This window comes from Carassius carassius, chromosome 30 (genome assembly GCF_963082965.1).
Source record: "Carassius carassius chromosome 30, fCarCar2.1, whole genome shotgun sequence".
Taxonomy (NCBI): domain Eukaryota; kingdom Metazoa; phylum Chordata; class Actinopteri; order Cypriniformes; family Cyprinidae; genus Carassius; species Carassius carassius.
Genome location: NC_081784.1, coordinates 29,400,139 through 29,420,105, shown reverse-complemented (window position 1 = coordinate 29,420,105; position 19,967 = coordinate 29,400,139). Strand labels below are relative to the sequence as shown.

Here is a 19,967-nt window from a genome sequence, read left to right as displayed (position 1 = left end):
AAAATAAACACAGAGCTCCTCAGACCCTTATTTCTGTAGGCATTATTGTCTCGCGAGATCTGATGCGATATTTTGGCTGTCGTGGACGGTCATTATAATAATGCAAATGAGGGGCACGTTGATTGGTTGCAGGAAGGGGGGGGGGGGTTGACAACGCAGGTAACGCTTTAGCATATCATTACAAACTGACATCATGGCGCAAGTTGTGAATGAACGCGACAGGCTTCCCGGCCAGTGTATAAGTATGAGGCACCGTTTAGGGCTTAAATCAAACTTCATTCACGCACACATATGAAACACGCTTGCATATATACTAAGTGGTCACACATACATGTATATGAACTATCTACGCACATAAAGTTACTCATATGAGACACGAGCACAGCACACACACACAAATATAAGACGTGAGCACACACACACACAAACTAGACGGCGCCTCATATGTAAGCGTTAGGCAACAAATAAACAATAACCGAATTCATGATGATCTCAGTCATTTGTTTTTTGCAAAGTACGTTAGCAGCCATTCCCCATAGCTCGAAGCTAATACTCCTGCCAGAGTTGTGCCTGGACGCGTTCATTGAACGATAGTTCATGAACTCGTTCATATTTTGGGCGAACATGAACTGAACGTACCGCATTACTGCCTGATGAATGTTACTGTGAAGTCGTTCATTCTGGTGTCTGTGAACGCCACGCTCTCTCAGTTTAACTTCGTTCAGTAGGATGCCAGATTTCTATAAAGCCTTCTAGTAAACCGGCCTTAATATGTAGCGGAAAAAAACACCCAATCTGGCAACGCCAGACTCTCTTGTTCATACGCGTTCATCAAAATGAACAAATCTTTCTTCGAGTCATTTCGTTCACTTAAGGGGCTTTAAATGTTACTATTAACTGGCAAATTCCCAGAACACATCAACCTACGCAATCTTGATCATATTCTGAATTAAGAAATCATTATAATGCAGTCAAAAGTCAGTTTTTGCAGTCCGTTTACAGGGAACATAAATAATTACTTCACCTCCAATCTTTCGTTTATTTGTCTAGTGACAGATGCAATAGCATACAATAGCCGCATTAGCAGTTAGATGCTGTTGGTTACACACAGTAGAGCAATAAAAAACACAGTCTTACCGTTTCAATTGCATGCAATTTTGTTGGAATGGCGCTTTTCCCGAGCTTCGATGCAAACTTCGCCTGATATTGCCCCAAATTTGTGAAGGATTTCGGCGTACAATGTTTAGCACAAACACGTGACGATAAGCCAGTGGAAGGGTTGAAGGAACCGCGTCATTAAAAATGAATTTAATCCACTGGTCTCTGATAGCTAGGTCCGTTCTTGGTAGAGAAAACACATTTACATGTTGATTCTGGCAGTCAACCACAGAGCAACTCACGTGTGCACTACTCCAGCATCTTTCGCGACTGAATATGAGGGGGAGAGGGGAAGGGGCGAGCTTCCTGCTGCGGTGTCCATATATGGTATATCCTGCCCCTCTTGACGTCAAGACGGGGAAGAAATCAAAATCTCGTATTTGAGTGCGCGTGCACGTAGGCTATTTTACAAACCCTGAGGTAAACAAATGCTTCACTTTTAAATATCGGCTTCCCGGCCAGTGTATAATCGTTAGGCAATCATAACATACATTGATTCTCGTGGAAAAGTGAAAATTGTGGGTCATGACTCCTTTAAACTCAGGTCACCAAGAGAGCAACCATGCTATGGATCGGACCGTTGCCCTGAGGCTGTCAGCTCTGAAGTTAGGATGCCATTTATATCAAATACCCAACAGTGTCAGCTGAGCTGGAAAATGGTTTTAAATGTCAGAAATGTTTAAATGAAATGTGGGAAAATAGGGTGTGCTCTGATCATGTGCCTTTGTCTGTGATCACATCAAGCCCCAGCTAGTGCTCTTTGGACCAAGGTGATTCCCTGAGGAGGCTAAATCAAGCCCCGAAGTGGAAACGTGGCTAATCACTTTTATTAGTTATGAACGGTACTGGAGGATGTGTGATCAGAGAAGAGGAAATCTTGTTCATCATGCTTCAGATTCAGGAAGGGTGAGAGTTTCTCACAGAATCCCTCACATTAGCTAAAGCTATCCGTTTACAGTTTGATTGCTCCATCGGACTGAAAGCTGAAAAGCCATAAATTAAACGCCTCAGTCAGTCTCATCTGAGCTCAGTTTCTTAAGTGTTGCCTTGTAAACAGTTTAACCTGACTACTTTCTCAATCAGATTCAAAAATACATTGCACACATGCATAGTGGCATGGTTATATCCGTCTTATGAATTAGTGAATATATATGTACACTGTAAATGTTACATATATGGTATACAATATTTGTAAAAATGAATCTGGTTCTGAATACAAACAATTTCCCAATTCCCAGCCCACTAAATAAGTTATTTCCCTTGCTGCACAACACAATTGCATTCAGGACACCAGTTTGTAAAAATAAATAACTCAATCAATCTGTGATAGTAACTGCAACTTTGAGCTTTGCTTCCATCAGCAGCGGTCACATCCACAAAGGGCGACATGCTTTCACACAAACTCACATTTATTAGCCCTTTTCTTTGTGTGCTTTTTTTTCCTGGTGGTTGAATGAGCAACTTCCTCCCAAAGGACGACTCTTGAGGGCCAAGTCTGCTTCGCCTGCACACACGGCTCTTTATGTGCGGTGCAGATGCAGTGTGCTCACTGCTACTGACGTCAGCTGGTGTTGGGCAGCGGAAGGAGCATCTGGAGAGACAGCTGACGTATGGCACAAAGTCTCTTTCAAGTTGGAGCAAAAGAAGTGTCTCCAAAGAAAATCCCCGCTCTACTTTCAGGAAGAGAGAGGGGTGAATCCAGACTCGGAGAGATAAAATAGCTTTAATTGGAAGTACCAGAGGAAAGTGAGATATTTATGGTTTTAGTATGCATTTTTTACAACAGAGTGATGGGAATATTGCTTACAGGAAACAACAAAGCACACATCCCAGTTTCTCCTTCTATGCAGTGTTTGGTGTGTTTTGGCTGAACATTTGCATAGCGGTGCTTTCATGCCCTGATTCCAGTGCTAGCACTACCCCTCCCTCTCTTCCTCCCAACACTTACTCTCTCTCTTGGACAGCCTCCAGAGCTGCTCTGTGCTCTGTCTTGTGGCTGGAAACGCAGCTTGTGCAGGTGTGTGGGGAGATCTCTCTCTCTCTGTCTCTCTCTCCATGGAGAGCAAGAAACCTTGTCCTCGGGTAAGAGTGTAAATGAAGCTCTCAGTATTCGTTGGAGGCTCCCAGCCAGCTTTTGATGGATTTCTTGGGATTTCTTCTCTTAAATGACAGACTGAATACAATATTCAGCCGAAAAACAGCAGAATTTCTGATTTCAGACTTGGAATTCAGAAAATGCCTGATTTTTGCATGTGCTGATACCTCAGGAAATCCATTCTAGTGTTTTTGCCGGACGTTTCAGTCGTTGTCATGACTTCGGGCTTCTGGGAGTAATGGTGAAGTAACTGGGTTTGGGAATTTGCTTATTAGGATTTTTTGGTCCATAAATGAAAATACTCTTTCCTGCCTTATCAAACGTTGGATTGTATCTTAAACCACCAGGACAAACAGACAAGGACTGGGTGTACTTTCTCCTGGCTGGTTGATTTCTGGATTTTGAGCACTCCTTCTTTAAGAAGGTGTGTGTGAGAGAGCAGAATGGACAGACAGGTGTGCTGAAGCGTCCGTGTGTCTTGGCATTCTCTCGCTCTGGGAAGATGTTTTGTGGCTGGAGGCTGGCGGACTGGCAATCTTGCTCTGAGACCCTTATTCGGGGTCTGGCCTCAGTTGCCTGCCTCAGCCTGTACCTCACAGCTCTCTCACTGGGCATCACGGCTGGATCAGAGTCCCTTGTGAGGACACCCCAAACACACATCACCCATGGAGTCAAGAACCACCACACTGTGCCTATCACTTTTAAAAGATCACCTGGGTCTCTACGAGCAGGACATGGTGGGTAGCAGCATAGCGTTTTGGCGCACAAATACACAATATATTCAAACATGCAGAGTAAACAATGCAGCGAGTTGAAACTCAAATCCATAGAAGGGCATTTGCAATGCTATATTTGTTCCTCATTCAGCTTCTCACACCCTAGATCTTACTAAGATTAGTCTCATCTCTCTGTATCAGCACATTAATATCTGGATCAGATTATAACACAGAGTCACACAATGCAACCCAGGCTTACATGGAAGTCAGTTAATGAGCATTTGAGCCATTTTGCTGTTTTGACTTCTCTTACAGTGTCAACAAAAAGTTTAAACACTCTTTCTGTGCCATTATATACCAAAATATCTAACTTTGGGTCATCTGCAAACAAATTATTCCGTGCTATGCATTGACCTACATCCAAGGGATTTTTTGCAGACATTTGAAGTCCATTTATTAAATTCAATCAGATTCCCTAGTAACTTCAGGTTATTACATTAATTATGATACACGGAGGGTGAGTGCAGAAGAACTGTTTCAGTATGTGTGTGACATTAGTTTAGAGATGTCTGCTGGGATGATGTTTTAATGCATTATAAATCCAATTTATGACATGACTGTCAGAATATGTGCAGAATATGTGCGTGCACACATACATTATAAAAATACACATCTCAGAGTGACATGTTGTGATGGGGTGTCAGGTGGATTAGACATGCAGTAAGCTGATTGGACCGTGTGTTTTTACAGTCCTGCTGAAATGGCAAAGCATCCAATTAGGCAGTGGAGGCTGGTGGAAATGTTTCTAGGTAGGGTTTCAAAGGTATTTTAGCAAACATCCCCATATGATTTAATACTAAATAGATAAAGAAAAAGTTTAAGAAAATAGTTAACATAAGGAAAACCTTGAAACATGTTTCACATGAATATAATAGATGTACTAAATTCAGGATTAGGTCGAGGATGGTAAATTTTAAATATTTTCATTTTCACAGTTATAATTTATGTATATTGTGAGGAAAAACTGTGAGGAAAAAAAATAAATGATACATTGTTGATACATGATACATTTGTTTTGAGCTTTTTTTATATATAAACTACAAGTCAAGCTGCAATACCAAAGAGGACCATCTGTTGATGCTGAAAGGTCAATTGTAATTGTAATTGTCTTTACTTTAGCAGTGGCTCATCTAGGGGGACACAGAAAGCAGGGTAATTTTATGATTTGTTTAATTACACTTTTTGTTAATCAAAGAATAAGGCAGAAAACACATGTAATAATTTCTATAGGCTACTGTGTTACATGCTAAGTCAGTTACCACTGCATCTTTCAGATAGCCTACTTTATTACTTAGAGATGACTTTAAAAACACAAACAAATCATATATTATCACAATCGTGAATCTCTTGTCTTTTTATTTACCCTTAGCCACAGTGATAGCTGGATGCCTTTGTCCATATTAGGGATCCCCTGGCACGTCAAGTTATTACTTATAGGAGTCCGTTTTGGATTTTCTGCAAGAGAGCGCCCTCAGGGTTTGAGTATGTTTGAAACATACACTGTAGGAGAGTGTTTAGCACACCATACTGTTCACATCTACTCATTCTGGACACAAATAAAAATACCATGTCATGCTTAGACTAGTCTCGTGGAGCCAGACCTTCAGACTGCGGCTGAAGGTCTGGAATCTATGGAAGCTTCCATTGACCAAGGCCTGCCCACAAGGCCGTTTGACTGACATGTCAAACAACCAATCACAGTTCATTTCATTCATCGTCACATTTTGGGATGGGGGATGTCGCCACAATAACAGTAAAACACTCAGACTAATTCAGTGCTTTAAGTGGGCCGGTATGCACCAGTACTCAGTACTGCCACTTCCAAATATAGCTCTTGAGCGTACCGCCACCTCTCCGTGCACCCAGAACGTGCTTTTAGCGTACAGATACGCTCATTTGGACATCTGTTTTAATAGAGGTTTTAATCTCTTGCCTGCGCTGCAGCTTTTCAGAGCGCCCTTCACAATGCAAGCCTCCTAATTCATCCCACCGAGAGCAGAGACTACATTACCCATACACCCTTGAGTTTTACAAGTGAAAAGCGCTTACATCGCTTTTACCGCTGTCAGTGTCAACAACTCAACGTGGCCGGAGAGGATGTGTGAAACGCGCACACTCGACTCGGTAAACATTCAAATACAGTGAACAACACTTAATATGCTCTCCTGGCTTCAGACTCTGAGAACTACAACATCATGGTCAGAATCAGATAACTCACTGGCTGACACCCCACCAGGCCTGAATGATATCGCTGCAGGTCAGACGCAAGCTAATGAAGTAATGCAGTAGCTCTTTCAGGTAGGGTGACCAGACGTCCCGAAAAATTCGGGACAGTCCCGAAATCTAAACTGTTGTCCCGAATCCCGAATCTGGCCCTAATTATCCCGAAAATTATACTAAAGCAAAATCTTGAGTAGTTATTGTCTGATAAACATTAAAAACTGTCTGCGGAGGTTGAGTCGTCCTGCAACCAGCCCCCGCCGGCTGCTCATTGGCTGCAGCATCTTTTATCTAAGTTCTAAAAAAATACCGTAGGCGGCTATGCACGAATTTAGATATTCATTTATCTAATTAATCTATATGCACAAAGACAATGCGACCTTTTTGTCCCCTTTTTGTTTTAAAGCTTGATGAAGAGAGCGCAAGTTGCTGCAGCTGTGAGGAGGTTGATTGACAGCTCGCGGCACTGTGTACAAAAAATACTCCGCTACACAATTATTTCGTTATTTTCGTTTAAGCTTATTAGCGTTAGCGTTACAGAAAGGTCTAATTTATGCACTGTTACAACAGTCATTGTTTTTTTTTTTACAATGACATTTGAGTTCATGATTTTAATGTTGTTGTTTCTTGTGGCAGACTAAAAAGTAATGACAGACGGTTGATCTTTGAATAAAAATGTGTTTAGTTAAGGTTTGAAATTCATTATCTTTTATTATTGTTACGTTCATGGATTTCTGTTCCCTTATTTGGTCACCTTCCTTTTCTTGTTTTGGTTAATTGATTATTCCCCACCTGTCTCCAGTTCCCTCATTACCTCCTGTGTATTTAAATACCCGGTCTGTTCAGTTCCTCCTCGTCCGTGATTGTCTATGTTAATGCTATATTGGTATATGTATATTTGTGAGTGTTAACCTAAGATTGTATTGTAAATGTAGTATATTGTCTGTAATCTCCTTTGTCGTCCAGTAAACTCCTCATTTGTTCCAGATCCTCCTCTTGCACTTTTTCCTTACGTTAGCACACACCCTTACTTGTAACAGAATCACGGACCAAAACAGTTTAGTTAGCGGCATTTTTCTTTCTTTTTGGTTTTAGTTTTCTTCCCTCTCCCGGAATGGCGATTCCAGCAGTCCGTCTCCTATGCCTGGAGCAACTGGACCATTCGCTGGAGAACCATACCAGGGACTTTTTAGATCTGGCGTGCCTTACCCACTTCCCCGACCGCTCGCTCTCCAACTTCTACTACACCGGCCTGAGCGAGCAGTGTAAGGCACGCCTATCAGCGAATGGTCCCCGAGAGGATTTCGCCGCTTTCGTGGAGTGGGTGCTGGAGAAAAATGGATCTTCATGGACCATCTGCACCGCCCAAGAGGACATCTCCAGCCCCAATCCCGACCCAGAGACCAGCCAGCCATCACGCCGCACAGAGCCAGAGCCCACTGCAGCCGCAGAGCCCGAGCCTATCACCGACAGGGAGCAGGACCTAGAGAGCGCGACTGACCAGGTGTGTGAGCCGGCAACACCGTGCGTCGTGGGAGTCTTAGTGGAGATCGAGGGCATGGAGGAAAGCCCTGCCCACTCTTCTGCGACTGAGGGTGAGCTGTTTTCGGTCTTGGGAAATGATATGGAGCAACTTATGGACCTTATGGACTGGTCTATGGAGGTAATCCCTCCAATTTCCTGTGCTCTGAATTTTCTGTGTCCCGCTGGTTCCGCCCAGCTCTGAATTTTCTGTTACTCCGCTGGTTCCGCCCAGCCCTGAATTTTCTGTTTCTCCGCTGGTTCTGCCCAGCCCTGAATTTTCTGTTTCTCCGCTGGTTCCACCCAGCTATGAATTTTCTGTTTCTCCGCTGGTTCCGCCCAGCTCTGAATTTTCTGTTTCTCCGCTGGTTCCGCCCAGCTCTGAATTTTCTGCTTCTCCGCTGGTTCCACCCAGCTATGAATTTTCTGTTTCTCCGCTGGTTCCACCCAGCTATGAATTTTCTGTTTCTCCGCTGGTTCCGCCCAGCTCTGAATTTTCTGTTTCTCCGCTGGTTCCGCCCAGCTCTGAATTTTCTGCTTCTCCGCTGGTTCCGCCCAGCTCTGAATTTCCTGTGTCTCCTGTATTCCCTCCCAGCCTCCCTCTCCCACCTCCTCCTAGACCTGCCAGTTCCCCTGCTCCACTTCCGCAGGTTCCTTCCAGCCCTGATCCTCCTGTGTTTCCTCCCATCCTTCCTCTCTCTCCTCCTCCTAGACCAGCCAGTTCCTCGACGTCATCACTGCTGGTGCCAGTCTGTCCCGCAGCTCACCCTCAGTCCGCGCCATCTGGGTGCGATGGTTCGCCGCTTGACTTAGCTCCCTCATCTCCACCGTGGCCTGGCATCCCACCTGCTCCACCGGGCTCCCTCATCCCTCCGGCTCCACCTTGGTCAGTCGTTGACCATCCGCCGCCTCGGGACTCCATTCCTCTGGCTTCACCTCGTCACTCCATCCCTCCGGCTCTGTCAGGCTCCTCCTTCCCTCTGGTTCCACCTCCATCCTCAGTCACTCCGGCTCCACAGCGGTCTGCTCCACCTAAGCCCTCCGAATCCTCGATGTCACCCTGGATCTGCAGCTGCGCTGCTCCATCTTGGGCTCCTCACCCACCGGTGCAGTCTCCACCTGTCGGCCCCCTGGTGTCGTCAGCTCATTCTCCACCATGGCTCCTCCCTCAGTCGACTCCACCGTGGATCTCCGTCCTGGCTGGTCTCTGGACGACCATCTGGCTCCTCCTGCTCCGGGCTCCTCCCTGGCTCCTCCCTCCATCCACTCCGCCCTGGTTCCATCCTCCTTGCTCCCTCGTCGCCTGCTCCTCGCCCGCCTCCAGAACCCCCACCCTCCCTCCGCTGGTATTCCTCTTGCGGTGCGAGGAGACACCTTTCCGGGAGGGGGCGAACTGTTACGTTCATGGATTTCTGTTCCCTTATTTGGTCACCTTCCTTTTCTTGTTTTGGTTAATTGATTATTCCCCACCTGTCTCCAGTTCCCTCATTAACTCCTGTGTATTTAAATACCTGGTCTGTTCAGTTCCTCCTCGTCCGTGATTGTCTATGTTAATGCTATATTGGTATATGTATATTTGTGAGTGTTAACCTAAGATTGTATTGTAAATGTAGTATATTGTCTGTAATCTCCTTCGTCATCCAGTAAACTCCTCATTTGTTCCAGATCCTCCTCTAGCACTTTTTCCTTACGTTAGCACACACCCTTACTTGTAACAATTATAGGCTACGAAGTCTAATATCAAAAGCCCCCCATCCCGTCACCCAAGACCGCTACTTTGGCTGGTCTCTGAGGCCGGCGACACATTGGATGCGTGGCGTGTCCATTTTTTATTCGGCTCCCATGTTAACAGGTTAGAGCTTGCAGACTGCCTGCATGAGACGTGCGGAAAACGCGTGCATGCTAGAAATAGAACCGACGCCTATTTTTCACGCGACACGCAAGCGTGTTGGAAGCGTTTCCAGGCAAAATAGAATAGGAAAATATGTATATATGTCATTTTGTACACAAATACATATTAATTCATTACACTTTGATGTTTGAAAATCTATAGTTTTACATATATTCAGATATAAATGTAATTTAAAAAATAATTATGTCAATAAGCAGCGCATGTATTTTGTATTTTTACATTTGATTAGTCTATTTGTTTACTTGAGTGCTTCTGTTTAGATGTAAGATGAAAAAAGTAATGCACTATTTAATTCGTCTCTATCTTTTATTATACTTGTGCCATTGTTTATTTGCATCTTTGATAAAAATTTTAATAACAAAGATAAAATAAAAAATAGCTATATTGTGATTATTAATATAGTAATTATTAAGAAAAGAAGTGGAGGAACAGATGCAACGTTGATAGGTAATTTTGCTTTGTAATCTTCAGAAATCTGCATCGCAGAAGGAGTGAAAGTTAAAAGCTCTTTTTATGTTCATTGAAGCAGAATGTGGTGGTTTTTGTGCTGTGGATATAGTGCAGTGTAAAAACTCAGTCCAACAGCCCAAATCTTCACTATCCAGTGACAGTAACATATAATGAGTGAAAGTTCAATGCAAACGGAGATCGTCTTTTAAAGTTCTGGCAGATTAATGCCTACAAAAATGGCTGGTAAGGAGAGCTTCTTCCCAGGACTATTACATCACAAACCCAGATAAAACCCGCCCCCAGGAACACGCAACAAAGGGCGCGAGGCCATATTGTGCTGCTTTAGAGAAGAGGAAGAGAAAACTAGGGGTGCATGTAAAAATCTGTTCATATTTGAATCGCAATTCTGTCTTCTAACGATTCTAATGGACTCACAAGTTTCAAAACCAATGTTCTAAAGCAGCGGTTCTCCATCCTGTTCCTCGCCCTGCTCTGCATCTCTCTCTCAGTCTCTCTTTTTCTCTCATTCAGATCGTCAGATCAGCTCCAGCAAACTGTCCCATTTATACACTTATTTTCACAAACCAATGAGAAGCGTTATACATGGATGCGCGTACGGTTGCTGTACTGTATTAAAGCTTTAATCAGAATAAAACTGTATATTAAAAGCGAACAGAAGCAGTAGCATTTAAAAACAACAGCGTATCTAAAATTATGAGACAACAACAAACAAACATAGCATTAAGAGCCGTGCTCTTCGTTAATATTCTCTGCGTCTCAGTTGGGCTCAGATTAATGAGCAATAAAGAGGACGTCATTGTTTACAATAAAACCAGAGCACATTATGAGTTTGAGAGGGGTGGGATGTTCAGACGCGCTCGAGGCGGTTTAGCCAATCACAGCACGCTGTGCCAGCTGACCAACCTCAGCCCATCGCATATTTCTGAGGGAGGGGCTTCATAATAACAGGAAATAAATCAAGGCATTTGTCAGAGAAGGGACAGATCAGCAATTTGATTACTTTTTTAGTAATGGAGTAATCTAACACGTAAAAAAATTCAAAAACGAAGTCGAGGTCTCTATACGTTACTGCCGCATTACACTGCTGACAGAATGCATTGTTTTATATTCCAGAGATTGTAAAAAGGATGTAGCACACGCACTGTCAAGTCAAGTGCCAGTGGATTAGAGACCTTCTCCCGCGAGACCCGACGCAAAAGAGTGCAGCGCGTTGCACAAGACTTGATAGGCAGTGCAGAACCTTATGTGTGTGTGGGATACGGGAGAATAAAATGATTCATGGGACTCCAGTAAAATAAAAATATATAAACATAAAATATCTAAAACATATAAATTGTTATTCATCTATTGCATAAAATACACAAGTGTATGCAGAGTTTCTATTTAGGCTATAACACGTGTTTGCAGCATTGAGCAATGCAGTGCTGAAATTTGCATGCTCACGTTTCCTCTCATTATAACACACGAATTGTAGACATAATGAAATATTAATTATGCATATATTTATTGTGTTATAACAGATTTGTGAGATTGCATGAACTGAGATTATAGGGGGAGGGTGAACCAACTCCAGGGTGATGCTAAAAGCAGCCAAATGTATTAACAGAGTGGCCACCACTAACAAAAGTGTGCCAACTCCTTTGGCCACCCCGATCAAAACTGCAGTTTTTGTCCATTTTTTTCTTGACAAGAAATGCATTTATTTAGATGCGAACTGCCGTATCTCTTTATGCAATCACCACATCAAACGGGAGAATTTGCAGACGCGCACTTGAGCTTCACCTCAGCGTCAGGCGTGAGTCAAACGAGCTTGGAAAAGCTACAGCAGCCAAATGAGCTTCAGTAGAACAACTGTGAACTGCGGTCTGATGAGATATTGTTAGACTATTTGTCAGTAAAACACACTTCCCTGTCCTATCAGCCGTTTTACTGTGCTCACAGTGCAAACTCTTCAACAGTACGCAGATATGTGGCGCACGCTCTGTATCACGTCATCGTAAATTACCCGCACAAGAAACTTTGAGCATAGGCTATATACCTCGTTCTGTCATCAGCTAAGTCATGAAATCAACAAAAAGGTGATTAAAACTGCATGTACGCAGCACACAAGAACGTCTCTCAAATGCATGTACTAAAATATATTTTGCAATTCGAGATATACCATATAAGGCACTGTGAGGAGTGGGGCGGGCCGAGAGCCGTGGGAACAGAGCGAGGCTGGTGGAGTGATTGGAAATGAGCAACACCTGCACAACTCACTGGTCTCGCGTCCCACGGAGGAGATTGGAAGGATATAAAAGAAGAGCGATGACAGTGAAGGACGAGAGAGGACCTGGCCTGGGATTTGTTTTGTGTTTGGTTTTTGTTTGTGCGCGACAGTCATCCGCGAGGGGCTGTCGTGCTGTTTTGTGGTTATTTTGGTTATTAAAGTTTTATTTGATTGTCCGCCAAAGATACAGAGCAGCGAGGAGGAGTTATAGACCACAATATCACCAAGCATGGCTTCATTTCAGAAAAAGGCTTTCTTTTCGTCTATTTGGACCCATGAAATGGAAGATAAATTAGAATAAATTTGGCAGGAGCACCCGTGTCTGTTTGAGGTTTCGTCTGAGCTATTCCAGTCTCACGTGAAAACTCCGCTCTTGCACGTGTGATATCGCGTTGTTTCCTTGTCACATCTCGCGGGTGTTTGGTTGTGAAACGTAGTTTGCGTGCCAGACAGAGTTGTCGGCGATTCTTCCTATTGTAAAGTCATGCAGTGTGAAACCTTCTGTCGCCGATCCATCGTGCAGTGTGAACACAGCAGTGACTGAATGCTGGCCAAGATAGTCATGCAGTGTGAATAGAACAGTAGCCCGTCTACTTTGAAAATTGTGCAGTCTGAACTCGGCTTTACAGGCACAATATGATACGTATTTTTATATATTTTTTAATGCACAAATAAATGTGAGCACAGTGCACTTATACTAGAAAATATGCAACCATGAAAACATTTAAATGCATAAAATAACTCATTTTATCTTCTGGCATTTATGACTGTTGACTTCGGCCTTTTTTCAGAAATGTATAATTATATAATGTTTCCATTCCACAATTATTCAAACAGTGAATAAATTATATACAAAGAGTGACATTATCACTAACATTGATCTATTGCGAGTTTAAGCACTCAAGATTTAAGTTATTCTTATAGATATTGTTTTGGCTGATTTTCTCAAAAAACTAAACAAAACTATTGTTATAATCACTAAAGCTGTATAAACTGTGTAATGAATCTTTGTACATACATCAGCGCTTTGTTGTTTATAATGAGGGAATTCGCAAAAGTCCGGAATTCAGTCAGAGAACGCACACACACTCAACAAAACTGGTGAGTTTCAGCGAGGAGTCATCTGAACGCTTCTGTTTTGCCATTGCATTCCTAAACACATCAGTATTGTGTGTGAATGGTTAAAATGTGCAACAATGGCTACATTTACATGCACACTTTTTGGTTCAATCGGACTGAATTCATTACGATTGATAAATCTGAATGTATTGTTTACATGAACGCTAAATAAAGTGATCGGGTTGATGTGCCGGTTTATATGTCACAAGCTACAAATCGGAATAGATTTTTTAACGTGCACACTGCTCAAATAGTGAAAGTGAATGTGACATAGATAATATAGAGTTTCTCACTGTTTGCACATAATAACCACTCTCCTACACGGTTTCTTTATTTGTTTTAATATTTTATGGATAAATATACAGATAAACCGCTGTGCTGCTCATATTTATCACACAAAAAAAAGCCCCTCTCCGCCCCCAAAACAGGTTCCCTGTGGATGAGTCTCCAAAAAAGGTTGTCCTGCTCACTTCACAGTTGCCGAGTGAAAATAGAGTTTTATAATGACAGGACACGCATTTATACCACACTAGGCCTATTCAAAAGGAAGAGCCGCTTGTTCCGTGCGTCAAGTTTAATTCAGATCATGCTCAGTCGAATCGATTAAGGTGTTTATATGAACGTTTTTCAGTCCCATTGAGCCATCAATCCGATTACAAATGGATTATTTGGGTACATGTAAACGTAGCCAACGTAAAAAAAAGCCTAAAATACAATATGCTTCAACATGAGAAGATCTTAATATAATGCCACATTCGACACGGTCTATTCATATTCACTTTGTTAGCAACAGATGTAATAGATTATATTTATTTGTGCAGGGGCATTTTTTTTGTCCAATTAAGTGGCATTTTTGTTACCATACATGGCCGCAGCCTTACACATATCTTCTAGAGATTATAAATGCAGCGCACTTTGCTTGCATTCTGCCAAACCATGCATGCAGCAGCCGCTTGCTTTAGTTACAAAAAACATTGTTCTGTGTATGCTGGGATTTCATAAATTTCATAGACAAAAAGTAATGTAACTAGTAATGTAACTAATTACTTTTGAAACAAAGTAATCAGAACAGTAACGTGATTACTTTTAAAAGGAGTTGTAAGGATCCACCCGCCAGCCCAAAAAGCGGATTCCAGCTTCTTTTACTTGCGTTTCTGAATTTATCAGGATTTCGTTTAAATCTTAGTCTAGCTCCGTGTTCAATCTGACTCCAATTTCACGTGATCATTAAATTTGGGCAATTGGGTGTATTCTGGAAATCCCATACTTTCAATTATTCGTTCATTAGGGACCAGGTATCGCATAGGAATTACACTCAGCTGATAGTGAACCCACAGACACAAACTCGTCAGTTCTGAACTTACTAAGACGATGCAGAGTGGTTATAATACCTTTAAGTGAGCTACACCCTGCATGCTCATAACAAAAAGTGTATTTTTCCCTATAACCACGAGAGCTACATCGTGTTAAGCCATTGACAGTCAGAAATCTGAAGCTCCTAATGGTGTTCCCCTTGGTTCATCCATTGGTGCTGCAGTATGATCTGTCCTGAACGCAGATTTGCAGAAATACCACTACACATTAATCTGCTTGAAAAATTATTTCTGAAGAGATCAGAATAAATCAAATATAAAAATGTATTATTAGTCAGGTAATAATAATAATAATAATAATACATTTTATTTGTAACGCACTTTACATCAATTCAATGACCTCAAAGTGCTACAATGCACATAAAACAACAAACTATATACTATAAACTTTAAAATTAGCGTAAAAAGAAAACAAAGACATAAAAATAGCACTTTTAGCCATAGGCTTTTCTAAAAAGATGGGTTTTAAGTCCTTTTTTAAAAGAGTCAACAGTTTGCGGGGCCCTTAGATGGACAGGGAGAGCATTCCACAGACTGGGTGAAGCTGAACAGAAGGCGCTATCGCCCATAGTTCGAAGCCTTGTCTTCGGAGGCTGGAGGAGGTAGGCCTGTCCAGAGCGGAGATGGCGTGAGGAGGAAAGGGGGGTGATGAGTTGTTTGAGATATCAGGGGGCAGGGGGCAGGGGGCAGTTCCATGGAGGCACTGGTGGGTCAGAAGGGAAACTTTGAATTCAATCCTGTACTGGACAGGAAGCCAGTGGAGGGATTTTAGGATGGGTGTGATGTGGTGGTACTTCCACACCCCCATCAGGATCCTCGCAGCAGAGTTCTGAATGTATTGCAACTGCTGGATGTTCTTACTTGGGATCCCGATGAGGAGTGAGTTGCAGTAGTCCAGCCTGGAGGATACAAAGGCGTGGACAAGTCTTTCTGCATCAGGGAGAGTGAGTATGGGACGAAGTTTTGCAATATTCCTGAGGTGAAAGAATGAGGTTTTGCATAGCTGTTTAATGTAGGCCTCATAGGTCAAGTGAGGATCCATTCTAACACCAAGGTTTGTGACTGAGGATGAAAGATGGATGTCATGGCCGGAGAAGGTGATGCTGGTGATGGTGGATGACCGGGTCTGATGTGGAGTGCCAACAAGAATGGCTTCCGTTTTTGAGCTATTGAGTTGCAGAAAGTTAGCCGTCATCCACGCCTTTATCTCCTCCAGGCAGTAGGAAATTGTGGAGAGGGCTGCAGAGGGGCTTGGGTTTGTTTTAATGTAGAGCTGAATGTCATCAGCGTAGCAATGGAAAGATATTCCATGCCGGCTGATGACATAACCAAGGGGGAGCATGTACAGTGTGAAGAGGGTGGGGCCAAGGACTGATCCTTGAGGGACACAGAGTGTGTGTGACAGAGTGTGTGTCCGATTTAGCACCACCCAGGGAAACATACTCTGTTCTGTCCGTGAGATATGATGTAAACCAAGCCAAGGTAGTATCAGAGAGTCCAATAGAGGAGTGTAGAAAGATATGGTGATCCACGGTGTCAAATGCTGCAGTGAGGTCGAGAAGGATGAGAAGTGATGGAGATCCAGCATCAGCTGTCATCAGTAGGTCATTAGTGACACTGACCAAGGCAGGTATCATGCCAATTACATAATGAAACAATTAGAAGCCAATTTAGCCAATGTGCGCAGGTAGTAGCACAAACAACTATACAGTGTGCTCTATGTCACTTCCCTTAAATACTCAGACCCGACAACAATGAAATCTTCAAATCAGTTGTAAAAACATAAAGGTCATTCTGGTTCAATAGGTTCCCCTGGTCACATAAGGGTCAAACCTGGCTGGAGTTAAACATTCTCAAAGACCCCTAAAGAACACAATTCTACAAATGTTCTTAATCTTTCTCATAATATAAATGACTACTGTGAAATTGAGACCATTTTACCAATCGCACTTTAAAATGACACCAAACATGAAAAGATTACGATCATGAATCCTTTAGATATAGTAATTGTTTTATGTGAGTATAGCAACTTCAGTTCTTGGCATTTCTCTGTCAACTTTTAGTGACCTGGACCATGTACCCAGGTGGAGAAGGATGGGTCAAAGAAACAAAGAGTAGATAGAGCAGGTGTTTGGCTTCACAAAGAGATTAAAGCCTTTTGTTTTGTGGAATGGCACTTGCATTGCGAATTAAAAAAATAATTTCATTTCTTTCTTTTCAATAATTTGATTACATATTCAGAGTAACTTGCCCAACACTGCAGATCAGTGTGGAAAAAAAGGTAAATTATGTGAAATAAAAGTGTTTTTTTTTAAGCGAAGCATGAACACATGTTAGACTGCACCCTATAAACACAATCAAGCCTAGAAAAAAAGAAAGAAAATAACTGTAAACCACCTCTTTAAGTGGTCACTAATAATCCATTCTGTGTTAATGCACTAAAACTATAGAAAGAACAGAAAAAAAATGTAAAGGCTGTGTGTTTTGTCATTATACAAAGCAAGTATTTTTTCTGTTGTGCTGATTTGGCTCAGCAGAGTAACACTCATTCATAAAAATAAATAATCGTTAGACCCTTTCAAGGAAGAAACCAGTGACAAAAGAATTACAACTCCACTGTGCAAGTCTGGTCCTGGATCACTAATTATATGCCAGAACCATAAAAACAAATCGAATAGTGCATACTTTTTGAGTCTAACTACAAACAAATAAGTGAATGAAGAAGCATCATAACTGTCACACACCTGGACTCATTTTGTGTGTTTTTGCCCCTGTGACCCAGTTTCTGTCTCTATGTGGTTTGATTAGTTCCCAGGTGTGTCTAGTCATTTCCGCATGTGTTCCATGTCCCTGTTAATTTAGTCATTCCATCCACCTGTGTTTTCCCTATTATCCCTTGTATAAATGCCTTGTCCTTTCAGTTCTGTTTTGTCGGGTCTACTCGTCAACTTGTCTACTTGTCCGCTTGTTACCTGTTACTTGCCACTTGCCACCTGTTATTTACTACTTACCCTGCCTATGTTTGATTTAATAAATCCTTGTTTCGTTTATCCCTCGGCTCCGTGTTCCTTCCAGCAGCGTAAGCCGTGACAGAAGACCCGACCTAAAAAGTTAAAAAAACTGCGTGTTTTCCCTCCGTTTTGTTTTCCGTTTTTTCACAGTCTTTTTCTTTCCGTAGTGTGTCATGGATCCCCTCTATCGCCCCGAATACCTCCTCCTCCTGCTGGAGCAGGAGGGACTGTCTCTCGAGGACCATACCAGGCGGTTTCTCTGGATAGCTAATGCCACCAGCTACCCGGACCACGCGCTCTGCACCTTTTATCACGCCAGCCTGAACTCCAGGTGCAGAGCGTTGTCGCCCGAAGATGGTCCTCGGGAGGTTTTCGCCGCATTCATAGAGTGGAATCTGGTGAGAAATGGGTCACCTCTCACGGTCGGCCCAATGGAGGATCTCGCCAGGTCCACTCTGGACCCAGAGCCCAGCCTACAATCTCCCCACGGTACGAGGCATAAGCCCGAGCCCACCGATGACGGAGAGCCAGAGAGCAACCCGTCAGACCAGGTGCGAGAGCCGGCGACACTGCCCACCACGAGGGAGCAAAATGTGGAGCGCCAAATGGGTCAAAATGAGGGGGTTTCCAACTCACCTATGCCAGATCCTCTGTTAAGCCCAGGAAGGGCTCCTGATCTTCCGTTAAGCCCAGGACGGGCTCCTGATCCTCCTGCAAGCCCAGGACGGGCTCCTGATCTTCCGTTAAGCCCAGGAAGGGCTCCTGATCTTCCGTTAAGCCCAGGACGGGCTCCTGATCCTCCTGTAAGCCCAGGACGGGCTCCTGATCCTCTGTTAAGCCCAGGAAGGGCTCCTGTTCCCCCGTTAAGCCCAGGACGGGCTCCTGTTCCCACGTTAAGCCCAGGACGGGCTCCTGATCCTCCTGTAAGCCCAGGACGGGCTCCTGATCTTCCGTTAAGCCCAGGACGGGCTCCTGATCTTCCGTTAAGCCCAGGACGGGCTCCTGATCTTCCGTTAAGCCCAGGACGGGCTCCTGATCCTCCTTTAAGCCCAGGACGGGCTCCTGAACCCCCGTTAAGCCGAGGACGGGCTCCTGAACCCCCGTTAAGCCCAGGACGGGCTCCTGAACCCCCGTTAAGCCCAGGACGGGCTCCTGAACCCCCGTTAAGCCCAGGACGGGCTCCTGAACCCCCGTTAAGCCCAGGACGGGCTCCTGATCCTCCGTTAAGCCCAGGACTGGCTCCTGTTCCCCGGTTAAGCCCAGGACGGGCTCCTGATCCTCTGTTAAGCCCAGGATGGGCTCCTGTTCCCCCGTTAAGCCCAGGACGGGCTCCTGATCCTCCGTTAAGCCCAGGACGGGCTCCTGTTCCCCCGTTAAGCCCAGGACGGGCTCCTGATCCTCTGTTAAGCCCAGGACGGGCTCCTGTTCCCCCGTTAAGCCCAGGACGGGCTCCTGATCCTCCGTTAAGCCCAGGACGGGCTCCTGATCTTCCGTTAAGCCCAGGAAGGGCTCCTGATCTTCCGTTAAGCCCAGGACGGGCTCCTGATCCTCCTGTAAGCCCAGGACGGGCTCCTGATCCTCCTGTAAGCCCAGGACGGGCTCCTGATCCTCCTGTAAGCCCAGGACGGGCTCCTGATCCTCCTGTAAGCCCAGGACGGGCTCCTGATCCTCTGTTAAGCCCAGGAAGGGCTCCTGATCCTCCGTTAAGCCCAGGACGGGCTCCTGATCCTCCGTTAAGCCCAGGAAGGGCTCCAGCCCCAGAGCTTACTCCAATGCCTGCTCCTCCAAAATTCCCACCCTCCCACCCACTCCTGCCTCCTCCTCCGCTGTCGTCTGGCTGCCCCTCTGCTCGCCCTCAGCCTACCATCATTGTGGTGCGAGCTCAGCGGGACCGCCATCCTCCAGCGACGCCTTGGTCGGCGTCTCCCTCACCTCCGCCTCCAGCCTCTGAGGCCTGGACTCCGCCTCGGCCCGTTGACCCGTCGGCTCCACCATGGCTCCTAGCTCCTTCCTCTCCGCCGTGGCCCGGCAGTCCGCAGGCT

At 44.3% G+C, this 19,967-nt stretch overlaps 1 protein-coding gene across 1 annotated transcript in view; it reads left to right on the top strand.

Moving 5' to 3' along the window:
- The first annotated feature begins 3,168 nt into the window (after positions 1-3,168).
- LOC132111006 (neurexin-1b-beta-like) overlaps positions 3,169-19,967 on the top strand; it is a 72,017-nt gene continuing 55,218 nt past the window's right edge. Inside the window, exon 1 of the mRNA XM_059518167.1 lies at positions 3,169-3,990. Within this exon, the coding sequence (XP_059374150.1) occupies positions 3,756-3,990 (235 nt within the window). The 5' untranslated portion in view covers positions 3,169-3,755. The remainder of the gene's footprint in view (positions 3,991-19,967) is intronic.